The sequence below is a fragment of the Pestalotiopsis fici genome (genome assembly GCF_000516985.1).
Source record: "Pestalotiopsis fici W106-1 unplaced genomic scaffold PFICI_Scf_2, whole genome shotgun sequence".
Classification (NCBI taxonomy): domain Eukaryota; kingdom Fungi; phylum Ascomycota; class Sordariomycetes; order Amphisphaeriales; family Sporocadaceae; genus Pestalotiopsis; species Pestalotiopsis fici.
Window position 1 is genome coordinate 1,351,258 of NW_006917092.1, and position 18,412 is coordinate 1,369,669.

General features: G+C 50.9%; 5 protein-coding genes across 5 annotated transcripts; 2 read left to right on the forward strand and 3 right to left on the reverse strand.

The window, feature by feature from the left end:
- Positions 1-654: 654 nt before the first annotated feature.
- On the forward strand, positions 655-1,878 carry PFICI_02599 (putative endo-xylogalacturonan hydrolase A; the record flags this gene model as incomplete). The annotated part of the gene is made up of 1 exon (XM_007831180.1): positions 655-1,878. One exon carries the CDS (start codon positions 655-657, stop codon positions 1,876-1,878), a length of 1,224 nt encoding a protein of 407 aa, XP_007829371.1.
- Positions 1,879-2,010: 132 nt separating this feature from the next.
- On the reverse strand, positions 2,011-2,757 carry PFICI_02600 (uncharacterized protein; the record flags this gene model as incomplete). The annotated part of the gene is made up of 1 exon (XM_007831181.1): positions 2,011-2,757. One exon carries the CDS (start codon positions 2,755-2,757, stop codon positions 2,011-2,013), a length of 747 nt encoding a protein of 248 aa, XP_007829372.1.
- A 1,261-nt stretch (positions 2,758-4,018) lies between these two features.
- Positions 4,019-4,994, forward strand: PFICI_02601 (uncharacterized protein; the record flags this gene model as incomplete). Its single annotated transcript, XM_007831182.1, has 2 exons — positions 4,019-4,147; positions 4,209-4,994. The coding sequence occupies 2 exons, from the start codon at positions 4,019-4,021 to the stop codon at positions 4,992-4,994; spliced, it is 915 nt and encodes a 304-aa protein (XP_007829373.1).
- Positions 4,995-5,242: 248 nt separating this feature from the next.
- On the reverse strand, positions 5,243-6,499 carry PFICI_02602 (uncharacterized protein; the record flags this gene model as incomplete). Its single annotated transcript, XM_007831183.1, has 1 exon — positions 5,243-6,499. One exon carries the CDS (start codon positions 6,497-6,499, stop codon positions 5,243-5,245), a length of 1,257 nt encoding a protein of 418 aa, XP_007829374.1.
- Positions 6,500-8,172: 1,673 nt separating this feature from the next.
- Positions 8,173-9,621, reverse strand: PFICI_02603 (Protein PNG1; the record flags this gene model as incomplete). The annotated part of the gene is made up of 1 exon (XM_007831184.1): positions 8,173-9,621. One exon carries the CDS (start codon positions 9,619-9,621, stop codon positions 8,173-8,175), a length of 1,449 nt encoding a protein of 482 aa, XP_007829375.1.
- Positions 9,622-18,412: the final 8,791 nt, after the last annotated feature.

Here is an 18,412-nt window from a genome sequence, read left to right on the forward strand (position 1 = left end):
TGAGAGTAAATTGGGGTTCAAAGACTACATTAGAGATCACTATAGCAGACATGGTCATGTTGAGTAGCCAAGTTCACGGATAAGTCCACGAAACTCAAAACACAAGCTTGGCATGTCCCCCTTCCGTGGTTTCATTCAGAAAGGCGGCTATCGGATCCTCACCCTGGATAATGACGAGACAAACAATTTTGGCAACTATTCCGTACAGGATGGACATCTTCTCCACCAGACCCCGACACTACCGAATTAGGCGACCGGTTGACCGCCCAAAATTCTCCGATCTCATTTCGGCATGTTTCCGGGGTCAAGTATACTCGACTCCACCAATCACCGAAAACGTCACGAAAGTGAGGCGTGGAGCGGAACGAGCTTGTACGAAATTTGTGGCCAGGATTGGCGTCAGGTATACCAGGATAAGAGACGAGCAGAGTAGTCAAGACAGATGAGTATATATACAAAGAGCAAGGTTTCAAGTATAGCCAAGGCCCACTTATCCGTATTATACAATTGTGATCTTTCGCACGTCTCTTGGATTATCCTCTCCGAGTAGAAAATACCAATTCAATATCTAGTCAATAGACGAAATACAACTCGTCTCTTGGCAGCAAGGGCAAATATTCATCACCTAGAAACCACCTTTCCATTATTATCACCATGTTGTTACATTGGCTGTCTTTTGCATGCGTGACGGCTGTTATCACGGCCTCGGCGATCCCTGCCCGAGACCCCCCTACCAGGGTCATTCATGAACGCGCTGAGACATGCACTCCGAAGGCGGGAGGCAGCGCGTCCACCGACGACGTACCGGCGCTGCAGTCGGCCATCACTAGCTGTCCGTCCGGGACTATTCTGATCCCGGCGTCGACGACGTATCATGTCAACTCGGTTTTCGACGTCAAGGGATGCTCGGGTTGTACGATTCAGCTCGAGGGCACGCTGCAGATGGCTTCCAGCACGGATACATGGAACGGGCAGGACGCACAGATTTTAGTCGACGACATTACCGGCCTCAACATTGTGTCGTCGAGCGGCTCCGGCGTCATTGACGGCAATGGACAGGCCTCGTGGGATCGCTTCGCCGAGGACTCGTCCTACGACCGGCCCACCATGCTGTACATTGCCGGGTCGTCGAGCGACGTGGTCGTGCGCAACGTCAAAATGACCAACGCGCCCAACGTCTTTGTGTCGGCCACGAGCGGCACCAGCAAGATCCAGCTCTCGAGCCTGGCGCTGAGCGCCGTGTCCACCAGCGACAACCTGCCCAAGAACACGGACGGCTTCGACATTAGCGGTTCCTACGTCACCCTGGACGACATCTCCATAGTCAATGACGACGACTGCATCGCCTTCAAGCCGGGCGCCAACTATGTGACGGCGACCGACATCACCTGCACGGGCGGCCACGGCATCAGCGTCGGCAGTCTGGGCAGCAAGAGCGGCGCCACCGACACCGTGTCCAACGTCTACGTCGACGGCGTCACCATGGTGGACACGACCAAGGCCGCGGGCATCAAGCTGTACCCGGGCGGGACCGCCCACGGCACCGCCGTCGTGCGCAACGTGACGTTTGCCAACTTTGTCGTCGACGGCGCCGACTATGCCTTTCAGGTGCAGTCGTGTTATAACGAGGACGCCGACTACTGCGCCGCGTCGCCCAGCACGGCCACGCTGACGGATATCGTCGTCTCGGGCTTCTCGGGGACTACGAGCGATAAATATGAGCCGACGGTGGCCAATATTGATTGCCCGGCAGACGGCACGTGTGATATTACCATGTCTGGCATGACTGTCAAGGCGCCCTCGGGAACGGGACGGTATCTATGTGCAAACACTCCTAGCAATCTCGGCGTTACATGCACATCTGGCGCAAGTGGTTAGGTATACATGTACCAAGTTTGATTTCCCGAGTAAAGTAGCATTTTGCACAAAAGCCCTGCCTACCTATTCATCTACCATCTTATATATAGCAGACATGCTCGGGCAAACTTCGACCATCATTGTACAAACCTATTATCCATACTGTCGTCTGTACCTTTGCACTTCCGCGTCGAGACCATGCTGAAAACGGGCCATTGAATTCTCGATTTCCATTTCAGCACTTGCCACTGCAAACTGTGCTTCTTCTGGGGACAGTACCGAATCCGCGTAGAAGCTACTTCTAGGTCTCGGAGTACTGGAAGCCCCATAAGTTCTGTGGGATGTGTGGGAATTCGACGCATTTTGAGTACTGGCCACTCGCTGACCATGGTCCATCTCGAAGGAGCGCATGATATTAGCATATCCCCATGACGGATCAGGCGGCTGCTGCATTGTTATGACGAACCGCCGCGCGTGGTCAGGCTGCAAACAATGCGAAAGGTCCCGGGCGCCCGCGAGAGATTGCCAGAACCATTGAATAGGCTGTTCTGTCCGGTGGCTTGCCGAAAAGCGACTACCGATAGACGGCAAGTCCCATTCTACCCAAGCCCAATCAAGATATCGTTGACAAAAGGCATCGTAGGCTGACCATCTAGAGTGTTGGTTGTCTTGCAGCTCGTGAGCCAGAACGCGCATGGCGTTCCATTCGGCCCAGTTTCGTAGCCAGAGGGCCATGAAGACGGTGTCATCGTCCATGACTCCATACTCGTCTCTACATAGGCAATGCTGCCCATGGTTAATGTCTGGGCCGAGAGGAAAGTAAGGATATGATGGTTGTGATGGCCCCCAAACCTTGAAGCTGCAGCCACCAGGCAAAATGATTTCAGTAGTACCACGCATGCTAGTAAAAGGAGTTATCTGTTTTCGGTGAACGGGATGAGCTGGATTTTCTGAGCGTCGTCTGCCGAAACGACTTTTTATAAAGGACCGCCATTTTTCACCCATAAAAGCTCGTCTTTTGTCGCCAGAGTCATCTTTACTCATACCTTGACCAAATTGTGACAGACGGACTCGTGAACAGAGTCATGAACGACTTTTCTTATATTCTTCTGACTGTAACCGTGACAAGAAACACATCCTTCATGGTGGTGTTGTCCGGAGGAGAAAGCCTTGTGGACCAGATAGTCCAAAGTCATAGTGACGGACGCAATTCATTTTGGTCTCATTATCCATGAAAGGTCGAGTCAACATTTGCACAAAGTTGGACTCGTCTTGTTCCACATAGGACATGCCAGTTCTGTGAATACTAGATTATTGTTAGACGCTTCAATGCCTGCCTTCGATCAACTGTTGGCTGCTGTAGCATGAAGTTGAAAAGCTGGAGGAGCCATGTTTGTGTAATTGGTGGTACACATGCCACAGTCCCAGGTCTCGATAGTCTTGCCCGCCATGATTGGCAGGTTGTAATACAAGGTTTCCTTTGCAGACAATTTCCGCCAACTGATTGGGCGTGCTCTGCCGTTTGTTGGGCTGCTGTCAAACAATGAACCCCCAGTTCCGTCACGGCATGTCGTGATAGCTCAGTGACGGGGCAAGGACGTTAATGGCAATCGCTCGCGTGCTTCAACTGGGCGACTGGCTTTCAAAACAAATCCTCAAGTTGGTTGCTGCGATTCTTGTCGATTGAGTAGTCCACGATTACAGACAAAAAGACCCATGTAAACGCACCGGGCAAAAGCAATTAGATATTTGCTAACTGGGAGCTGATTGTCGGAGATTGGGCATTCAATGTTGCGTGTTAAGGTTGATGAATGGAAGAAATGGTTGGGCGGCAAAAAGCGCCCGGTAGCTGAGTGCTTCTCTTCAGGTTCAGGGGGGTTTCAATCACTAAGATTAGTGCGGTGTAAGAGGCCCCCGGGAACGCCCCACTCACCTTTTTTTACACCGACGTTTGAGCCCATCTGCTTTGCGTTACATGCTCTGTGTATCCAGAGAGGTTGAACTTCTTAAAGGGACAATTGGGACAAAGAACGTGTCCTCTTTTCAAGTCACTATCTTAGACTGTCACGAGTAGCTAAGGAAGGTCTCTCCCACACTTGAAGCCTCTCCATCCAGACTGTCCAAGCCCCGAAATCCATATATATTGTCTCCGGGTACAATAATGGGATCCATGGTTGGGCAAACACTCGAGGCCACGATCCTGGCAGAGTTCGACCGCCGCCGCAAAGAGGGAGTCATATTCTATGATGACAACCCAGAGATACAAACTTACAACTTTAATGGCTTTCAGGTAAATAATTTCGTCCTTCAAGTTAAAGGACAAAGTGGCTAATCAGAGATATACAAAAAAGTTTGAATTTGCAGTAACCGCTGCTATAAGTAAGAAGCCATATATAAAGGACAATGGTGACGAACCAGCACCCAATGGGACAACAGCGGCCAAGAGGCCTCCAGGCTATGCACCAGGTAGCGATATTGATATCTCGGGCTACGAGATTGGCGACGTGAGCCCAACTCACCTTTGGGCTTTCAACAAATTCTGCATGTACCGGCCGCATCTGCTCTTGTTGACCAAGGACGGCTACCGGCGCCAATATGAGCCGCTGGACCTCGACGACATCCAGTCAGCCTGGGGCGCCCTTGAATCGCTGGGCTGGAACTACTTCATGTTCTTCAACTGCGGCAAGGAGGGCGGGTGCTCCCGGCTGCACAAACACATGCAGTTGACGCCGTATCTCAAGGACCGGCTCGCCCCGTGGCCGGAGAAGGTGGTCACAGCGGCATCGGCAAAGAAGCCGGCGGGCGTGCCGTACGAGTACATTCTCCGCCGCTTCGATGCCGATCTAGGGCCGAAGCAGATCACGGACATGTACGAGGGCATGATGAACGAGGCGGCTCGAATTCTTGGACTGGACCCGACTGCTCATATACCGCATAATTTCATGCTGGCGAGAAACTGGATGCTGGTCATTCCACGAACCAAGGCGGGATACGGTGGCGCCTATTCAAATACGCTTGGAATGCTCGGCATGGTGTCCGTGGCAAATCGTGATGAGTTGAAGTGCTGGATGAGTCAAGGGCCGCACAAGATTATCCAGGAGCTTGGTGTTGCAACGTCACATACAAATGGGGCTTAAAGGGGGCAATTGCTTTTGAGGAAAGGCAGCCATTTTCTATTATTTGGTTCAATTGGGTACTAGAGCGGCATGCAAGGCGTCTGGACACAAAAGTCAATATATGATAGAGGATAAATTTGTCAGTGTAAAAGGATACATTCAGAGGGACGATAAGGTCTTTTTTATTTGCTTGATTCTAGATACTGCTATTCAGTAAGAGAACACGATTCCACAAATATCCCACGGTCCTAGTCAAGGCATCAACACACTTATGGAAGTGTCTTGATGTTATCTAAGAACCCAGCATTCAAGATTGGATTGTGCAACTCGGCAATGGTTGACATGCAAGCCTGCGCCGGGTCACCGCTCGCCGACAAGCTGCCGCCCCAGTACTCGTTGCCCGGGAAAGAGTTGCCGTCCCATGCATACGATACTATAAGAAGCTCGTTCTGCTTGTGAGCCGGGAGCAAGGCACCAGGTGATCGCATAGAGAATATGGCATCCATGTCCGCCTTGGCAGCCACGGCCTGCATGTCGTTGCGAACCGACTGCGGGACCGTAATGTACGAAAAGTCAATCGTGCCAATGTTGGCGTACTTGTCGTCATCATTCTCGTCATCCTCGATAACGTCCATGAAGCCTTCAATGTACGCCTCTGGAACCTTCTTGACGCCGGGGGGAGACCAGACCCCGAGACCCAGCCCGACGACGTGCACGTAGGCCTTTTTGCCCGCCGCCTTGGCGCGGTCGTTGGCCTCGCACAGCAGCAGCTCGATGGTGATCTTCATGCGCGCCTTGTACATGCTGAGGTTGAACGGGCGGCTGGGGTTCGGGCGCTTGCCGAAAAAGTCGGTAAACACGCGCGTCAGATCCGGGTGCTGCTTCGGGGAGCGGACGGCCGGCTTGCAAAAGACGCTGTCCATGCGGTCGTCGCGCTCGTAGCGCGCGCCCACGAGACCTACCACGATGCCCCGGGGGATAAAGGTGCCCTCCCTCATGGGCTGCCCATTGTTGTAGCGGTTGCCGTCATTGATAAAGTAGCTCGGCCCGCTGACGCCCAGCAGGCTGCCCAGCATGATCTCGTCGTACGACAGGTAGTCCTTGAGCTTGAGCCACCTGCTCGAGACCTCGGCGTCGGTGCCCACGCGGTCCCACTCCCTGAACAGAGAGCCGACGCTGGTGCCATCGCGGAGGATCGTCATGTCACGGCCGCCCATGAACATGAGTGGCCGCTTCTCGACAAGCCGGCGCACCTGCTGCTGCCAGGTCCACGATGCATCGTCCTTATACAAGTGCCTTTCTATGTCGCTGCCATGCTCGCGCTTGTGATCCAAGAAGTTCTTGACCAGGTCTGGATACCTGTGATGGACAATGATGCGTGTGTCTGCGGCATCCTTTTGGATCTGAGCCTCGTCAAATCTGGTAATTTTGTTGGCTTCTACAGGGAGCAGGTCGGCCACTGTTTGCATCTCAGCGTCGCCGCTGCTGGGTCCTGGAAGACGCCTGTATTGCATAATGTTTGACATCTTGTAATAAAGGGACTTTGAGGAAAGAAGTCTTTTTGAAGTAAATATTGGACGGCAGTAGTGTTTTAGCATCTATGATGATGTGTTTGTGAGGTGGTTGGTTTGAATTGTGGTTTTTGATTTGGACTTACATATTTGTAGGAAGCTGGATCTTATATATATACATTGTAGGCAGCAGCGCTGAATGATGTCTCTAGGCTGTGTGGCTTGCACCTTGTATCATCACATCATGACTTGTTCATTACTTTATTCATTATTTGTCGCAGTAAGCCAAGAATGAATTATAAGAAAATTGATCTGGGCGACAAAGGAACCCTAGCACAATTTATTGTGTACAATGACAAAGATTTTGTTTCATGACTCCTCGCCGTTCACATTGATGCAAGTGGAGTTTCATATGTACCTACTCGCACTTGACTAGCGTGGATGTTCAGAACAGAGGCTAGATCCATGGGAATATACTCTGCACATATACTTGCAGCTCCAACTTGAACGATGCTCACGTTTCTGTTTGTATCTTTTGGTGAACATTTCGAAAATATGAAAAAACTTATACGCACATTCACGGATAATGAATTATCTGAGGAGCCCCCGGATCATCCACAAGAACCATACAATCTATAAAACCTTCCTCATATCACTCGATCATTTCGCACCGACTTTTCTGCTGGAGAAGGGGAAAGACGGCGGTCCACTGAGTAGCCCGAATGGTCTACAGTCTCATCTCTTCTTTATAACATCAGCTCTCGCTCTCTTACAGTATCTTGATCTTTGGGCCTTGATCCGTTTGGGCGAAGAGCTATTCCAATATCCGGCCAGTAGCTGAAGACGTCCACCACGTCGGTGAGTCTGGCATAGCTCCCAGTACCGGGTGGCGTGCGGCTATAATTGAGAGCTTGGAACTGATATCTAGTGTCATATCGAGCGCGGCCACTTGCACGCCCCAATGAAGCGCCTTTCGAAGAGATGGAGAACAATGTACACACTAGGGAGGACACCAAAAGGATCACGATGGAGAAGCAGCATCAAGTTGAACAATAAAAAGGTCCTCTCTATTTGCGGCACTGTCGTCTAGTAGCTCTGTCGCTATCGGATGAACACCTTGGGCACTCATCCCAGAATAAGGGTATCATCATGTCTAAAACCGATGGCTGGCCTTCGCCCTCCGCAAAAAAACCATGCAATATCTCACAACAAGCGCTATCCAATGGCATCAATTTTTTTGATGCAGCGCCTCGCTTATCCCATCGTCGCATAAGCTGTCATCCATCTTGCTCCATGCCTCATGCAATAAGTATACCGGAACGCCGGGGCTTTTGTGTCTGATGCGAGAACTCCACCCTTCTCGTCTGCCCAATGTCCCAACCCAAGTGAAAGCAGATGAAAAATGTATAAAAAGTACAGGTATGAAAATGCTTGCCTCTGACAAGAGGATACGCAATACGCCGCCGTTTTCCCAAGACATTGAGTCCATCGGAAGAAGTTGTGTGTAGTTTTTCTTCTTGCGTAATATGAGAAAAGAAAATGTTGACATATGAGATATGCGTTGGCTTTCCAGTTCGAAGTAATAGTTAAGATACATGTCGGAAGCTGTTGTGATGCTGATAGTTGTCGTGGATTAGACACAAAGGAATTATATGTGAAGTGTGTGATATTTTCAAGTCGATTGCGACTTAGAAGCCTCGCCGCGAAGGATCCTGGGGATCCTGGAACTGCTGGTTCCTGCGGCCATTCTCGCCACGAGCGGCCACCCATTCGGCGTTGCCGCTCTGTCTTCCAGGTTGCTCGACCGGTAGCTTGTGGTCGTCGCTCGAAGGCACTTGGTTTGGCGGTGGGCGGGTGGGAGGAACCGGCAGTGCCGCTTGCACTCTTGGGAAAGGTCCTGGGACCATGTTTGTTACGGCTTGCGTGATCGAGGCCAAGACATAGCCGCGGAGTTCTCGATCCTCCCTCGAGTCCTCCTTCTCGAGAGCAAAGCGTTGGTCCTTGCTCAAGTTGGCTCTCCGCAATTGCTTGATCTCCTGCATTATATAAAGCATAACCTCTTCTGGGCATCTTTTGCGCTCGGCAGCGTGTTCGCTCTTTCGCACATAGCGGCGAGTGACATCAGTAGCACCTTCGATGCTAAAGGCGATGCAGTAGGACATTTGCTTGCCCCATCCTTCAGTGTAGAGTCTCGGGTTATCCCAGGCCTCTTCGCAGGCGTCGACGTGTATCCAACGCTGCTGATGATCCGAGTATACTTCAGTCCAGATATGGTCCTCGGCGTTCCAAACCCATCTTACTCTGCCACCGACTGCTCGGCACAGCATGGAAAAGGCATTGGCCCACTCGCCGCAACGACCTCTCCTCGTCTGCAGTAGCTGCCAGACATCGCTGTATCGTGGGAACCGTTCAAATGCCCTGCAGACCTGGTTGGAGCACTCGTACAGCTCGACACGCATTGCACCACGAGCACTTTCCTCGGGGGTTGGTTGGGTCATGCCTCTAGCGATAGTCGGCGCCAGACAGACGGGACATGGCGGGTTGTTGACCCATGTGAAGAACGTCCGCTTAAACCACCTCAGCAATGCGCGAATGACGCAGTCTTGGTGGCCCCATTCAGGTTTCCGGCCATCGCCCATGCTTTCTGCTTGAGCTTGTAATACCTGGCTCTCCTCTTCGGCCTCGCTGTAGATCCTGTCTAGCGGGATAACCTGCAGAGCCTCGTCTAGCAGTCCGGGGTTCTCGTACTTGGTAGGTGTTGCTGATAGTGCAATCATAAGATTGCGGAACTTTTGTGACTCGCGATCATGAGCTGCGGGCTGCGTTGGAATCAAAGGCAAGTGGCGCAACGATGAGTACGATGGTGGCATCGGAGGAGCGGCCGAGTGGCCCTGCGATTGGCCGTGTGATGTGGTTGGCCTGCTGTGGTCTGGCGAGAAGGGTGAGCCCAGGTTAGAATGCGAAGACGATTCCCTGAGAGCCGGCGACTCTGCCCGCAACCTGTCGGCACGCGCTTGTCGCAAGTCATTCATACGTCTTGTGCTCATGAGTTGCTCAAACTGAGCAGTAAGTCCGCGGGCCCAGTCATCACCATAGTCGCCCTGGTTCTGGGGGGTCTGGCTGCCCTGACCGTCCATCGTGATGGTATTGGTTAGGTGTGTATAAATAGTAGTGTAAGAATTGGTCTCAGTAACGACTGTCGAGGTTTGAAAAGTTGGCAAGTGATACGCCGCAGCAGACGATTACCAAATGGCAACAATTACCACAGCGTTCGAAGCCGGGAGAGACAGTCGAGACCAGTCGTGTAGGGTGGTCGATAAAAATGGCTGCGCGGCGATCAAAAGTCAGGCTCGTTTGGCCTAGCCGGTCCTTGTTATCTCCCCACGGATTGCATTCGTCGTATTTGCCAGCCGAGGTCTTCTTGGTGAGATGGAAGAGAGTCAATTATCCGAATCCTGGTCCTCCACGAAAGAACAACAGTCGAATCGTCGTCGTTGGTCGTCGTCAATGAGATCGGGGGGTTGACGAAGTAAAAAGGAGCGACAGAACAGGTCGGTTGGTTCGGCGAGGATGGATGGATTGTCGTCGATGGTTGATATTTGGTATGAATTGGGATGTAGAGGTGTGAAGAGGGAGAAAAAGAGAGGTTTCTAGGCAGGCCACGACAACCTCAACGGGGGCAGGGGACCGTTACGTAGCAAAGGAAAAGAGCACGGTAAATGGGGGAGGGGGGGTCCTGTCCTTTACAGCAAGCAGGGTTTCAAGGAGGAAAACGATTATTAGATGATAGAGTCTGTGGACACGAGTGGATGGCGAGGTTGCGTGGACCTGTCCGGCTTGGGAGATGGGGAGATGGGGGGTGACGGGGGTGGTCGTGGTCGCAGTGCGTAAGGTAGTTTAGTTGGAGGTGCGAGGATCACTGGGGACCAGCGGCGACGAGGACGAGGGCGAGGACGTGGAACCCCCATTAGGACTGGGACGAGGTACGTGGCGCTACATCACTTCAGACAGGTCCATGGAGCGGCAGAACGGCAGCCTAAATCCACTGCACTGTGGTAATCTGGTTGATGCAGTGGTCCGGTAGCAGTGGTCAGCTCTACTGGAAAGGTACACCAAATACATTCATATCCCCTGCCGCAGGGATTCAATTGATTTGCCCGGAGCTACCAACCCAAGTTAGATATGCCGACTAAGAATTTCTCTACTGCTACACAGTGAGCAGAAATATTTGTAATTAGATCTCTGTGAAAATACCACTGAAATGCAACTGACTGCGAGGGTTCCATTCTGCTATCTAGGCGGTGCGAAACATGGAAGGCGACAGACACTCAGCACAGCCGGCCCAACTTGTCCCATATGTCAGGCCAGGCAGAAAGAGAGAGAGAGAGAGAGAGCATCCAAGCAGAAAGAAGAAGAAAAAAAATTAATCAAACAATGCTGCTGCAGAGACTCGACAGACGAACAGCAACATTAATGGCCCCAGACAGATCCCAGGGTGGACTCCCTTAGAATTTGGAGGGAACGCGCGTCTTCTGGCACGGGCTGTCCAATCAGCAAAGACAAATGTTGTAGTGTGCCTGAGGCCGGCACAGTATCTACTACCAAAGCAGCCAGAGGACCGGGATTTGGCACAAGGCGCACGCTGCTGCTTGGCTGCTGGCTGCTGGGCTTTCTTGGATGGGGTGGGTCAAAGCTGGATGGGACAATGGCAAGCATGGGGATTGGGGCTGGGCTTGGCTTGGCTTTCATGTCGTCCGTCTCTCATTGCCATTCGAGTCAATGAGCTCCAGCTTAGGCTGTTCCAGCTCAGGACTTGCCTCTCAAGTCGCCGCTAGGTGCATTGGGGGTTTAGGTGCAAAGATTAGCATAGAGGCGAGATACCTGTCCATCCTTTGAGCAGCACCTGGGCAGTAGTGTGGTACTGCGCTAAATGTAAGTAAACTTATTATAGCTGCCGTGGTGGTAGGAGTATTAAATGTAGTTTAGCAGCGAGCAGCAACTAAAGATATCTGGTAAGTGGGCCGGCCGTCGCCTCTGTTTTTAGTGGCATCGTCCGCGTCTTGTCCTCCCGTCCTTGCCCAGACCCCCGGCTGTCCTATTTCCCAAGACCCTCAACCTCCCAAAAAAGATACACACATTGCTACACTACTCACACTCTCATGTATGCGTGCAGGCATTACTAGAGCCTGGGTAGCCAGCAACACAGTATACTACAGTATACGCGCACATGTCTATTGATCAGCAGCCAACTTCAATTTTAGGGACACACAAGCACACTGCTGCTGACAATCTTTGTCAGCTGGGTTTGCGCAAGCCTGATGGACGTTTGCGACCAGGTTGACGACTACTCTTCCGCCAATCTGACCTAATTCGGACAATTAGGTTCTTGGCGGAAGAAAAAGGTATACGCATGCTGGCACATTAGATACTACTATGTACTGAACGTCCACGAATAGAGAGAGAGTGTGTGTGAACAGAAAAGAGGGAGACGCCAAAGATCAAGGTAGGAGACAAACATCTCATTGTCCTTCGGCGCATTCACCACTAGAGCGCACGACATACCTACTGGAGTAAGAGTGTGTTTCTTTGTTGGTGTGATTGTAAAGCGGACTCGGCTATGTAGGGGCAAGTCCCGAGCGCCGCAGCAGCAGCAGCAGCAGCAGCACTGCAAAAGTCCATGTACAGCACGAGCAGCGCTCTGTAGAAAAAGAGAAGCCAGACAACGATGTTTTGCAGCAGAAAATGTATGTAGACATACCGGGGTACCCACCTCAATCAACCCATACCCTGTAGACGAAACGCCAACTCGGGGGTTTGGCTGCTGCAGGGAGAGGCGATGACGAGGCGCGGCCCTGGATCGACCGCGGGCAAGTGGCTGAGAGCCTGAGACTTGCCTGTCTGGGTTTAGTTTCTCCAGTGGCCCTCGGCGGCTCAGTGACCCTCTGTGGCCCTGAAGAGGTGGGAAAGCACCACGAACGTCTGGGCAGAAGCGGTGCTTGGCGTGAGGCTGCTCCTCCATGGTGATAGTACACGCCTAAGCCTCTGACGAATTGAAGTGGTTCGCTTCCACTTGGCCAGGCTCCACATGTTGCGCCCTCTCTCTCGCTCTCTCCATTTCGAGATGGCTTTCCATTCCCTCCGAAGAAATTTTTGTATGGATTCGTCATGCATTTGCAATGCTCCATAGTCGTGTCAGTGGCTTCTAGTATTGTCTGTCTCTGCGTACAGTATTATTATTCTCTGTTCTTTCGTTACGTTGGTGTTGCGTCGCCTGCCACTACCGCTATTACATACACAGTACGTATGCACGCTGTGATCCAATTTCATTACTGGCACTATTGCTGTACGCATCACATCACCGAGATATGCCGACACCGCTCAACCAATCGTATTGATTCCTTTTCCAATATTCTCAAGTCTACCCTTGTATTCACGTACGATTTCTTTTCAACTCAAATTTGCTCTACATATTGTGCAAAACCCCCGAGCAGTTTTCCGCTCCGCAGGTGCACTCGTCCGGGAATCCGGAACCAACTACCTCCCACATCGCGAACCATGGAATCGTGGAGTGGGCTCTTCAACGGTCGAGCCTTGAGACGGGGCGGACAATAGAAAGTTTGTAGTCGACGGTAGAAACCGTTGCCGTACTTGATGAAAATAAACAGCCCAGGCCCTCTTTTTGAGGCTCGTCTACGAAACCGTATACGAGATTCCCGAGTGTTACGAACATCTCGGCAATCGTAGGTATCAATGCTTAGGTAATACCTCAGAGCTGACGACTATTGGCTAACCAGGCCATTCGATCGGAGGGAGGGAAACCCAACTTACACCATAGTAGATAATTATCCATGCCTGTAGAATTGTCTTGACTGGTTCCGCTGCCATGACTGTTCGATTGCGTTCAACTACGCCATATAATCACTTCTCGCGAATACAAATGTCAGACATGTCCAACAATTTGTTCATCAATCCACTAGCAGTAGTAGTAGCACACCAGGTAACTCAGAAACGCTGTTGTTTCAACTTGTTCGGTACAGCAGACGAAACGTGAATTGCAGATCGCTAGCTTTCCATCCTTGCTCGCACGCAACTCGGCTCCTTACCGACCCGACTCCTTACAGCGGACAGCCCTCGATAGACTTACGTTTGCTGTTGGACGATCATCATGGCTGCCAAACATGATAATCTTCGTGTCTGTACACAGTATAACTGTCTGTCCGTGCGTTTTATAACACACGCACAAAAAATAGTGAGGGATACATGGTCTGGGTCGTGGTCTGATAAGCTTAATCCGTCAAGGTCTCGTGTACTCCGAATAGCTCTGGCAGCATGACGCGGCAACTCAGACACTGGGGCCAGCCAAACGGACAATCCTCATTTCAAGGTGCCAAGATCACCTTTCACGTTTACGTTGCTATTGTTCATGATGAACGATGGGACCGAGTCCATTATTCTCTGGATTCAATTCAATTAATTGACAATTCGTGCAACATGTTTCTCGCAAGTGCCTACGTACGCTGAGGCCATGACAAATGGTGACAAATGCTTGGGAACTTCATCTAATGATACGAGGCAATATCAACCTTGATTGAGAGATGGAGCCTCAAAAGTCAAATACATGGTTTTGTACTCCACGTCAATTGAACAATTGGATATTGCCTTGAGGATACCTATTGTCGAAGAAATCTCCCTACCAACACTTACACATCAAGCTTCATGATTAGGTGTGCCTACTGCTACCATCAATGATTCTCGAAGGGCCATACCCGTCGCGCCGGCACTCGCCCAGACTCATAGTTCCTTTCAAAGTTCCGGTCGCAAGGGACGTCGATCACGTGGGATGGGCTGAGTATTTTAGTGTTTTAGGGCCCGTTTTGCTTGCGCGTCCACCACCCCTTCATATGCATCGCCCGGGGCCGACCAATTATAATACGCCGATCACAAAAGCTAGGTACATCGTACCTACCAATGCACGACTTTCAAGATCCGTGGTTCCGGTGCTGCACAATGGATTGATGATATGATGCCTGTAGGTTAGTGTAGGTAGATGGATTTGCGCTTCAGATCAACAAATACTGCCGACCAAGATGCAGAAGACCATGAAGAGTCTCTTGACTATGCCCCTATTCTGACAATTGACCAGTTCAGTTGGTAGCGGATGGACAGCATGCCGACCAGCGGAATACTAAGGGGGGAGAGGTTTGGATCTGCCTAATACCAAGCGCAAGTGCTCGGTGCTCACGCCCACGTAGTTTGTCCCAATGATTCGGAACAAAGAAACACGCCATTGCAAGCTGCTTCATTGGCACTGCAGCCTTATCTGTTGTCTTGGTATCTGTACAGTACAGAACTAAATGGCGCCATTGCTGCTGCCAACATCTGCGCGCAATATGCTCTCGCTGTATCTAGGATTTGCTTCGACTGCTGGAGCGTATTCGGGGTCTCATGTTTATATACTTGTAATGAGATCAATTCAAACTTCCGTCGCTCATAGATCATAATATAGATTCTATAGCCATGATTTAGGTATTTCGATCGGTATCAATCTACCGAGCCGTGTTAAGCTTTCTCAAAGGCATGAATTTGTATATTTGCTTCCCTCAAAGATCCGGCACGTACCGAATTCAACATTCGCAGCATCTCTTCCACCTGGTAGTCGCACCCGTAAAACACAGTATCTATGCACTTTTATGCACTGCGCCTAGGTTTAGGCCTTGAGGTCCGGAAACATGCCGGGCTTTTTCTCCGGTGTTCGAAAACCTCTATACTCATGTGCACTTACACAGCCACACGAAGAATATGGAATAGCAAAGTGTGGAAATCATTGGTATAGAACAAAGGAGCATCACGCCAAGCCGGGTACTCAAGAGGGGAATATTCTATAGTTTGAGATGCTTCCATTTCACAGCCAAGAAAAAAGAGATAATGATATATTGTGACGACCCAGGCTGAGCCAAGACATGTCGGCAGGGCTATCGAACGACAACATGTGCGACCGGGGGACAAGAAGAAAATGTCGATGAAAATAGAGAAAAGAAAAAACATTTGCCGAAATAGCTTTAGTTACACTAAAAGGAACGGTGGGGGCCAGAAGCCAGACACGCCGCCGCGGCTCCACTAAGAAGTTCGCTGCGCTTCTTTAAATTTTTCCTTCTTTCCCTTTTTTAGGCTGTCCACTTTCTCGGGACGCGCGTCTATTCCTCCTCTTCCCACGAGGCATCTTGGCACCACACACTGAAGGGAAAAAGGGCACTGGCCAGGCCCGCGCCGTAGCTTCACCTAGAATCTGGGGCGCTGGGCAAGGCGGGCTTGGCAATGACCAAAAAAAGAGCAAACAGAGAGAAGAGGAAGAACAAAAAGACCCCTTTCTGTCCCCTGCTTTTTTTGCTCGGCGATGATCTTCATGACGGCATGTGGCCTGGCGGGCTATACATACGTTAGACGGTTCCACTGTCGTCGTCGTGCTTCATTACCGACCGGCTTGGCGGCTACCGGGAGAAGGGGAAAGAGGGGAGACTAAAACTAAAGACATATTCGCTCTTCTTTTCGTTGTCCTTGACGCGAGTAGGAGGGACTTGTTGGCCCTGGCTTTCGTGATTCGTTACGTGGGTCAATAAAGAGACTTGTCACTTGTGTCAGCGGTCGGGCCCTCTTATTATTGTCTGAGTCGCGACATATTTACCATCTACTATAATAAAAACAGACCAATATAGTCATGGGTTGCCTACGGCCATGGTACTGTCGACGATGACCACACCTTAATTCTCGGCGACTGCCCGGCGCTCCTTGCTGCTTGTAGTACATTGCAGCATCAGATGAACTGGTCATAGTGCGCCTGATAAGACATGCATCCGTCTGCTCATTTGCTCAAAAGCTTGTAGTATGATAGAAAGGTTCTGCTTTGTCATGCGCACTCTGCATAAAGTCGTAATCTGGGCACCTGAAGCTGTCTCCTCCTCTCTCCTTCCAATAGGCTCCCCAAAGTACGGTTTCGTTTGCGCTTGGATCTTGCTCCCTCTACTACCCTACTGTGTACACAATCCCAGGGTCACATCCGGTTTGTCTCAACCGAGCATAGCCACCTGTCCGCAATATAGTAGTGAAGTTGACTACCCGTGGGGTGCCTGGACTATTGTTTGGCTGCGCTTTCCATGGCTCATGGCAAGGGAAGAGGCATATATCTCGGCATGAAGCAAATTAATTGGCAGCCTGGCCTGCTTAGTAGCCAGCCAAGCTTTTCTGCACTGCGAGACACACTTCAAGACCGAGCGGTGACCCCATCGGAGCCTCTCGAGTAGTCCCTACGTGGTTTCTCCACCTCTTCCGTCGTGTGTATACGCGTCCCTGGGGAGAATGAACCACTGGGCTGTCCCAAGTCGTCCTCCTTCATAGTGCCATAAACTGTACGAAGCAGCCAATGCTACGATAGTATTGCAAAATGGGACTCTGTCAAGCAGCCACAGTCTCATATGGCTGACTCATGGATGGCCGTGAATTCTACCAAAACCCCCATAAAATAAGGATATATTCGTAGGCGGTTCCATACATGGCATGTCAAATTCTCCCTTGTATGTAAGCCACGTCCCATTTGTAGTTACTAGATGGACCCGGTTTACGAAGTACAACTAGCTGACCATGGGCATCACGGCTCAAACCTACTCACGTGCTCGAGAAATAAGCACAAGTACGATACATCTAGACCCACGAGACAGGGAAAGAGACAGGAAAAGTTGTTGTTTGTGCCAACTCATAGACCCTTGTCTGGGTCTGCTCCAACAGTGATGTTGCGTGAGGATTCTTGACAAAGTACCTAAAGGTTTTCCCTCCTGGCCTGGTCGGTAGATTTAGGCAACATTCTATATATCAGTACCGTGGCGTGGCTTAGTCGTGGCTTTGAGTTCATATAAACCATGTATTCTCTTCAACTCGATTAGCTTGGAATTCTGCATGGACTAGACACGGAGCAGAGCGAGTCTAATCTAGTCTTTGTCTCTGTCCTTTCCCTCTCTATAAGCTGAAACCTCCACAGAAGATGGGGTCACAAGTAGTACAAGTAGTCGAACGTCAAGTGGCTCCAAGAACCAGGATTTCTCTCTAGATTTGCGGGTACACGGACGTGCGGTGTGCTTCACAGCCTTGTAGGCTTGTATATACGGAATCCCAAAACCTTAGGGCGAGACACAGTTGCTGCCACCGTGAATGGCTTGGACTCGACCGTGTTCTGAAATACTGCCGGGAACAAACCGAAAGAGACTTCTTCACGATGCGCTCTTGCGCTCTTGGTCGGTATGGGAACAGTCTTTCCGAAGAATTCCTCTTGCTTCCGTAAAACCACAGTCAACTCAACATCCGCTCCATATCCGCCCTATGAACATGTCAGCAGGTGGACAAGGTCGAAAAGGACCCTCCCCATACATCTCCACGCGTAAACGGTTCTTGGCTCATGCTTTCCTGTCTCTCCACAATACAACATAATGGTACACGTACTACTGCTCCCACAACCCGGGGCCATATGTGCCCACCTGGGAAAAGTGCCGCAAGGCAAAGCAAAGCAGGACAGAGGCTGCGGTCGGGCCGTGGTGATGGATCGACAGGACGAAGAGTACTACCAACGGGGGGCCCGGTCCAGCTAAAATATCAAGGCCCTGAACGGTGACGTGTGTTGTCTCCTCTTCTCTTGCACCCTATCCATCTGCCATCCTCCCCCAGGCGTACCATGTATGATCTTCAAAGATGGCTCCAATTCCAGAAGGAGATTTACTCGGCGCCATCCGAGTTTTCCCAAGCCAAATGTCGGAAACCGAACCCATGAGCGATATCCGGGAGTGAGTAGGGATTGTTTGGTGGTCCAATAAATAAGTGAGTTGCTTGACGTGACCCATCCTCGATATCTCAGGGCGGGCTGACCTCGGATATACGTAACCCCTG